The sequence below is a fragment of the Salvia splendens genome, chromosome 8, assembly GCF_004379255.2.
Source record: "Salvia splendens isolate huo1 chromosome 8, SspV2, whole genome shotgun sequence".
In the NCBI taxonomy this organism is placed as follows: Eukaryota; Viridiplantae; Streptophyta; class Magnoliopsida; order Lamiales; family Lamiaceae; genus Salvia; species Salvia splendens.
This window is the reverse complement of record NC_056039.1, coordinates 34023611-34032019: the sequence shown is the minus strand read 5'-3', so window position 1 is coordinate 34032019 and position 8409 is coordinate 34023611. Positions and strand designations below refer to the sequence as shown.

General features: G+C 38.2%; 1 protein-coding gene across 2 annotated transcripts; it reads left to right on the top strand.

Moving 5' to 3' along the window:
- The first annotated feature begins 5256 nt into the window (after positions 1-5256).
- Positions 5257-8409, top strand: LOC121743725. 2 transcript variants are annotated; one of them, XM_042137072.1, is made up of 4 exons: positions 5257-5410; positions 5918-6587; positions 6672-7337; positions 7438-8409. In XM_042137072.1, exons 2-3 carry the CDS (start codon positions 5928-5930, stop codon positions 7206-7208), a joined length of 1197 nt encoding a protein of 398 aa, XP_041993006.1. In that variant the 5' UTR covers positions 5257-5410; positions 5918-5927; the 3' UTR covers positions 7209-7337; positions 7438-8409. The 2 variants fall into 2 exon arrangements, with proteins under 2 accessions (XP_041993006.1, XP_041993007.1); XM_042137073.1 differs by having other exon boundaries at positions 6672-7355.

Below are 8409 nucleotides of genomic sequence, written 5' to 3'. Positions count from 1 at the left end.
TGTCTCATCTTTCTTACTTTATCAATTGCACATTAAAACTCGTGTCAAAGTCAGTCAATTTTTTGACGGGGAGGAGTTACTATTTTAGTAATTACATATTTTCATTATGTGAAGTTTTATTAATTGTGTAATTTTAATTAGAATACATGATAAATAAATTGAAATAAAATGTAGGACATGAATAGTACGACGAGATGATGAGTTATAAAGATTGTTTCTTTGGTAAAGCATACTGCATATACAAAAACTGTGGTTGCATGAATAGTGAAAGGAATGAATATTTTTATGACTGAGGTTGTGGATGATCAATTACTATAATGAAAGTGAAAAGCAGAAGATATGCCAATGGTGGAATTCCTAAATTAATTTAAAGTATAGGCAAATTAATTTCTGATATGGTCCAACTTAAAAATTAGGCTTTGCTTTTGTTAGACTTGTCGCTTTTGCAAACTAAAATTAAATGAATGGATGAGATATTTAAGTGTATAATTAATTGGAATATTGTACAAAAACCAGACTTTTTTTGTTACATATCAAGCTACATCTCGAGTTTGCCTTACTAGAAAAGGTTAGGATACACTATAAGCAAAAGATGCTTAAATGAATAATTGGAAAATTATAAGTTGTATGTAGGATTCAAAGACCAAATTTGTGGTTTCAATTGTTTTTGTTCTGGAATAAGACTTCAAAGACTATTTGACTAATTTGAAAAATTAGAAGTTAGTATGAAGATTTCAAAGACTATAGTATGAAGATTTCAAAGACTATTTGATTAAAAAAAGGTACTGTAGAATATGTTGATATAACAATCTAAAATTTATAACTTAAAAACAGAATGTCTAAGGCTGAGGAAGTGAAATTGCATATCAAGGTTGTGATAAATAAGGAGAAGACTAAGGTACTATTTGCAGAAGCTGGCAGCGATTTTACAGACGTGCCCCGTTGGAGTCAGTATTAGGGCAGCGAACGGTGGTCGGAAATTGACAGAAAGGGGTAGATAGAGGAGGAGTGCTGACTTGAGGGAGGAGGGATGCTTCATTAATTTCAGTTTGAGAGGAAGAAAAACAACGATAATAATATTTTTTTGAATAATAGTATATTTTATTTTTGGTAAATTAAATAAATTAATTATAACTTGTTAATTCAGTCAAAATAGGTTTAATTAACGTTGACGCCAATTTTGACTGCCCCATCCAAAATGGACTAAATCCGGACCATTTTTATTTGTTCATGATGCAATAATTCAAAAGATAATGTTCTGAACCAAAATCATAAAATCATCATATGTTTAAGACCACAAATGACCTTTACTCTTTTTCAAACTGTTGTAGGGCATGATGCAACTGTTACGGTGCTGTATGAGAGCATCCACAACCGTGCTCTAGCCAAGGAGCACGGTTGTGGGTCCGGCCCCACTTTTCTGCCTGCTCTTAGGCAAGAGCATAACACCCACAATCGTGCTCTTCCGCAAGGACGAGCACAAGGGTCCCACCATTCTATTATTCAATTTAAATAAAACATTTCCATAATATTAAAATTCATTAAAAAAAACTGAAATAATATTACAAATTACAAATAAAATAAAATTACATAATTAAATCCAAAAAATAAAATTTACATAATTAAATCCTAAAAATTAAAAATTACATAATTAAAATCCTAAAAATTATAAATTACATAATTAAATTCATAAGTGACCGAATTTCGTCCAAATGGATGATGAATGTGTGTATTTATAGATGATTTTGGATTAAATTTTTTTAAAATTTTTTCAAAAAAACGGTAATAAAACGACTATATTTTTGGGAATCCGAAAATATATTTTTAAATTTTTGATATAATTTTTTTAAAAAGAAAAAAAGAAAATGCCAACGGCCAATAGAAACACGTCACGTCACCCTGCTCGCTGGTACGGACGTGCTCTATGCATAGAGCACGTCCGTGCCAACGGTAAGGCGCAGCGGCGGACAAGCGTGTCCTTGCCAGCGAGGACTGACAGTGAGCTTGTGCTCTGATACGATCATATCTATCATATCTCTTAGGATCTTCTAATTATTTAGTTTTCCCTTATTCACCATATCTTTCCTATATTTGTTTAGATATTTGTTTCTTGTTCATTAAGTCAGTAGCGTTATAAATAGGATAGCTTGTTATCATTTTAATCAATTCAATGAATATATTATTTTCCACAAACTTGTCTTGAGTAACAAGAATATCATATTTCGTTTCCAAATTGTTGTTCATCGGAGAACGTCCGAAAATCAGCAATTCGTGAGCTTTCCTTCAAGCACGTCGAAGGTTCGATCACCTTATCTCTCCGAGAAGTTAGCCATCCGGCCTCGTTACGGAGAACGTCCGTAACAACTGGTGCTTTCATTGAGAGCTCATCCTCCGTCTTCGTTCATCCATATCCCCCAAACTATCCACCAATATCAAAAAAAAATATCAGCCGCAGTACCATTATCACAGCCACACCTAATCCTCCATATTTCCCCATACAAAACAATCCAACGAAGAGAAGCTACCAAGTCCCTATTTTATTCCTTTCACCTTATTTAAACCATATCCACTTTTCACCAATCAGCACAAGAAATAGACCTTCTTCACCAACACAATAACAGCGAACCACTTATTCGCGAAGAAGGCACTCCAACTTCATTCTTTTTTCCTATTATTAGTTATGGCTATTTACCACCAATATCAGCCCCCGCACCAGATACACTCAATGTTTGCAAAATTTAATCGCCTATTGGACATGATGGAATCCCGTATGGACGCAGTAGATCGGCGCGTGGAAAATCGTCGTCGGAAACAATACCCTAGCCCACACCAATCTGGGGGGCCGCGCAACATCCCTGACGGCTTTTTAAGCTGCCATCCGGAGGAGGCAGCCAATCGCTGTGTTGGCTACCCTCGTGCACCTCCGCCGCCGGAGCCACAGCCACATCCGACTCCATCCCTGTCGTACGCGCAGCGAACCCGCCGCAGCTATCTGCCCCACAGTCAGCAGCTGCCCGCGCGCTCTAGTTCTAGCGGATATACTGCCCGACAGAATGCCAACGCCTCCACCTCTGGGGACCAGTTCATGGAGCAGGAACAGCCATCCCGACAGCCGCATTGCGTGCGCAAAAGCCCTAACCCTGGTTGGTTTTCGCAAGAATCACACCAGCAGAAGTTTCTGCCTCTCAAAAAGCAGACTTGCTGGGACCTGCCAGTCCCGAGACAGTATGTGAGGTCTCCGGTCTCTGATGGTCCACCGGCGCGCCCAACCAGGCGTTGGGATCTGCCTGAAAATCGCGTTCAGCAGCGAGTGTCGGCTCACGAGCCACCGGCCCCAACTGGCTGGCCTCCACGACCCCAACCGTCGCCCGTGCGCCAGCCCTCATGCTGGGACCCTCCGGAACAGCAGGGATACCCACCACCACATGAACCACCAACGCCTGTGGAGCCCCTTGACCTTGAGTGTGCCAGATTCCAACCTTTGCCACAGCCGCATCGCTACCGGAGGGATGTTGATGAGGACAGATGTTACGGAGAGGTCGTTACTCATACACGTTCCCCCACACTTGACGTGAGTTTGGGTAGCTATGTGAGTGGATATGTGAATGAAGGGACGAACCTAAATGAAGTCGATTCTTATTTATCGGGTTTAGATGTTCAGATTGCATATTCATGTTCAGACTGCGTTGATGATAGTGGTAAGGGCGAAGAGGAGCTTTGTGATTCAAAGGACTCCATAGTAGGGACAGGAGCAAAAGAAGCCATGGGTCGAGGCGTGCCTAGTGAGAATAGGGGATCTAGGGAAAGTGGAGATGGTAGACCCGAAGACCAACAAGTTTCATCTTTTATGGAAATCTACCTGTCGCGCAGCCCCGATATGAGTAAAGACAAGAAGGAAGAGGCATGGTTAGACGATGTAGAGGAGGACGATTCCACTGATGAAGTGAAGAAGGTCGTCGCCTCACTCAATGTTGTTCAAGTGCCATCCAAAATGTTGTTGGACATTGTTGGGGCAAGAAAGGAGATGGTGCTTACACCGACCTGCCCGTAATTGGTTGTGTTTGCGTGGATTTGAATGTCGGTGATGTTCCAAGTATGAATCATCAATCAACATCGCTCGACAAGGACGCAAGGTTGATCCTTCCGCGCAATGACACGTCATGTTTGAGCATTCTTGGAAGCGTGGACAAGCTTTTCGTTTTGGGATGGAATTTTGCCGACCACATTGGGTATCCTTTGTTGATTGTTGATGGAGGTGATGATGGGAGACGTTCGCCTATTTGGTTTGTGTTTGATCCAGGAGGAGTTGCCTCGCCGAAGCTTCTGCTTTCTACTCTCTTTTTTTGCTTCGTGGTTCCCACCTTGAGGACAAGGTGGATTTCAACCGTGGGGGAGTTGATACGATCATATCTATCATATCTCTTAGGATCTTCTAATTATTTAGTTTTCCCTTATTCACCATATCTTTCCTATATTTGTTTAGATATTTGTTTCTTGTTCATTAAGTCAGTAGCGTTATAAATAGGATAGCTTGTTATCATTTTAATCAATTCAATGAATATATTATTTTCCACAAACTTGTCTTGAGTAACAAGAATATCATATTTCGTTTCCAAATTGTTGTTCATCGGAGAACGTCCGAAAATCAGCAATTCGTGAGCTTTCCTTCAAGCACGTCGAAGGTTCGATCACCTTATCTCTCCGAGAAGTTAGCCATCCGGCCTCGTTACGGAGAACGTCCGTAACATGCTCACCGTTGTAGGTGCTGTGAAATGTAGGAAATCAATTTGATGAAATGCTTCTCGCATTGAGCATTCTTTGTGAAATTTACTTTCGAAATTAGATTTCAATTTTAAATCAAGATGGTACTACCATTTTTCCTGCAGAATTCAAGATGTGAGGAAGAAGAGAGGAAAATGGTGCTTACGTAGAAAAATTCGAAAAGAACAGAAAAATTGAAATAGCAATAGATTCATCAATTCGGGAATTTTACTAGTAATTTCTTGCCAGAACTCAACTCTTTGCTACATTCTCTTTATTAGCAAAACTGACTACTCCTATATTTTATTGATGAGAGATGTTAAGAATGAAACAAATATGAACAAAATTCTAAATATATGACTGAATATGAAATTGGATTCTAGTATGGTTTACCACAATAATCCATCAGACAACACTACAAAAAAAAGTGAAAAAGCAAAAGCAAAAGCAAAAGAATTGGCAATTAGTGTAGTGGACAATATTTTACTATTAATCTCAATCGTATTAACATTTTCTCACTCTCACTCATTCAAAACTGATACTTTCACTTAACTGAGAAGGCCGTTGGTGAGATTCGAATTCATAACGTTTTCTCTCGGAGTTGACTTGAAATTAACCCGAAATCCCAATATCAAAAATTGGAAACCAGGTAATTCTAGAGCTATTCGTCTCTTTTTTATTTTATAACTACTAATTTTCAATTATTATTGTGTTTTGGGGGATGATGTTCTAACTAAAAAACTGGGCTAGATTAAGTCGGATTTGTGGACCTGTGGCTAAAACGGAAAGAGATGACAGAGATATTTGTTTGGAATTTCTTAGAAAACTAGGTTTTGGTTTGGGATGAAGATAGAATTTGACGAGAATTAATTTTTAGGTTGTCCTAAAGTTTATCAATGAAATAAATAATAAAGATAAGACTAAACAAATAAATTCAAATTTTTTATATGGAGATATTATTATTATTATTATTATTATTATTGTTAAACAATACTATATTATTAGATTCGTGCATAAAATTAAATGAAGTGGAATAGATATATCTGTATAAAACTCAAGTTTATGTTTATTTTCTTTGTGGAATATTATTTACTAGATTATATCATCATAAACAATTATACACATTATTTCATGCACATTTTTTCCTCATTGTTAGGACCTCAAAAATGTGTGATGCTAAAGAAGCAGATATAGTTAGGACCTCAAAAAATGCAGAGTTTTCATTGAAAGTGATGATAAATAAAGAGAAAACTAAGGTGCTCTTTGTAGAAGCTAGCAGCCATTTTACAGACATTTTGTTAAGCTTCTTGACTTTGCCGTTGGGAAGAATCATCAAAGTCCTCCACAAACACTATGGAGACGAGACACCCACCATTGGAAGCTTAAACAGTCTGTACCATAGCTTAGCAAATCTCGATAGCCCCCATTTCGTGACAGAGGGTGCCAAGCAGACTCTGCTCAATCCTACAAGCTCGTTCGATGTTGAAATCAAACAGCTGAAACTAGATATCACTGATTCTCCTCTTAATGAATATTATAAGTGTAGCTATTGTCGTTATAGACTTCGCCGTTTAAGCATGTGCTATGATAATGTGAAGTGGTGCGAGGAATGCCTGAGAACTATTATAATAGAGCAAGATGAAGAAATGCTGCCTGAAGGTGCTTCTGGAGATGGTGTTTTCACCAGGGATATAGCTTCTTTCATAATCTTTGATGATTTGCAGATATTTCCTAATGAGACAGGACTCTTAGGAATCTTAAGCGCTGTTGGCGTTGCAGACATGGAGAAGGTTGAGCCAATCAAAGTAACTTTTGGGTTCAATGAGGTGATAATTATTCTAAATCAACTTTGTTTTTTTTCTTTTCTTTTCAGTTTTTGTTATTACTTATCATACCTCTATTATTGTTAGATTATGAGTTTGTTGAAGGCATCGTTGATTTCCAAAACTCCATTCTCGGATGTCATACTGTGTAAAGCAAAAGGGGTCAAGAACTTTGTTATTGTGGGATTTGAACCTGAGACCTCGTTAAACCAGATTGAGACTAAACATGGTCCCAACTCTGAAAAGATGAGTTTGAAAGTCGTGATACAAAAATCTACCGGTAAGTTATTGTACGCTCAAGGCAAGGAAGATTTCTTAGACTTTCTATTTAGTTTCCTCCATATCCCATTCGGAGGAATTGAGCATCTTCTAGCCGGAAAGACTTGTATTAAGGCCATAGACAACTTGTATCAGAGCACAACTGATCTTACAGACTGCAAGTATTTCAGGAGCCCAGATACGAAAAATAGGCTAATCAAACCCAACGTTGTTCACGGTTGTATTTCTGATAACTACATTCTTCCCCTCACTCAAGAAACCTTACCGGATGAATATAGGAAATTCTTTAGGTATTCATCTGCTAAGTTTCCTAATGGCAAGGGGAGTTATCTTAAAGGACCGTGAACTTATCAGATCACAGATGATCTAACTGTGACACCACTCTGTGTTTTCTCAATCCTTTCCAATCTCAATAAGCAGAAAATCCATGTATCTGATGTCCAAGAAGTGGAAATGCAAATCGGGTCGAAAGAGGTAATGTAATGGAGTATGGTATGAAATCTTTGTGGTTTCTTTGAGTAGGTTAACATGTTTTCTCATGTGATTAGATTTTGAGACGAATTTATCGGTGCAGGGTTTGAGCATATTGAAAGCCTCTATTACATCCACTTCCACGCTGTCTGATGCTCTGCTCAATAACATATCCGTCAAACAACCAAAGACAGAGCACTGAGTTTGATCATTGTTTTACTGCCTATATAAGTAAACTTGTTTGCTAGTGCTACATAATTGTGGATCTTGATTCCACTCGTTTTTGGCTTATATTAGTACCTTTAGTTTGTTGCTGTATTTGTTCTAAGGAGACTTTTATTCTATGATTTCAACCTATAAACCAAAGCCAGAACAATGAGCCTTTAGTTTATTGCTAGTACTTGTTTTTCTGTCTCACAGCAGAAACAGACTCTCGCACTTCTTCTCTGTTTGGTCTTCTTTTCCACTTTAGTGAGCAGAGCGTCGGTGAGAACACATTTTGATGTAAGAGAAGCTTTGAGAATGCTCAAACCCAATGTGTCTTACCTCATTTACTCCGATATTCAGCCCCACTTCTTCAACATCAGTGTTGAGGATCAGTGTGACAGTTAAATCATCAGTCACCTTATAAGTCCTTGGTCCTACAAGATAACTCCCTTGCCCTTTCGGAAACTTTGTTGAAGGAGCAAGCCAATTTGTGTTCATCGAGGGGGAAAGTGTGATTTTTGGATATATAACATGAGGTATATTGGGCTACATTAACCTATTTTTGTTATCGGGGTACTTGAAATACTTGTTGTGGATACAACCAGCACTCGTATACAAGAACATGAGAGTTAAGCGACAAAAGGGACTCGACTCCACCTAGTGGAATTACGAGGAGACTAAACAGAAAGTCTATGAAATCTTCCTCAGCTTCAGCATACAATAGCTTGTTCGTGGACTTTTGAACTGATCAAATCGTTCCATGGAATAATATAAGGTAGAAGGAAGTATTTTTCAGATATTATTTTTAGAACGGAAAACATAAGTTTCAAATATCCTTAACAGATATTCCGGAAGATGTGTTCTACTA

What these genes read in the sequence shown, in the direction of transcription:
- LOC121743725 (XM_042137072.1), top strand. Translation starts at nt 5,928, where the DNA reads ATGTGTGATGCTAAAGAAGCAGATATAGTTAGGACCTCAAAAAATGCA. An exon ending in TAACTTTTGGGTTCAATGAG is followed by an intron (nt 6,588 to 6,671) that starts GTGATAATTATT and finishes TATTATTGTTAG; the next exon opens with ATTATGAGTTTGTTGAAGGC.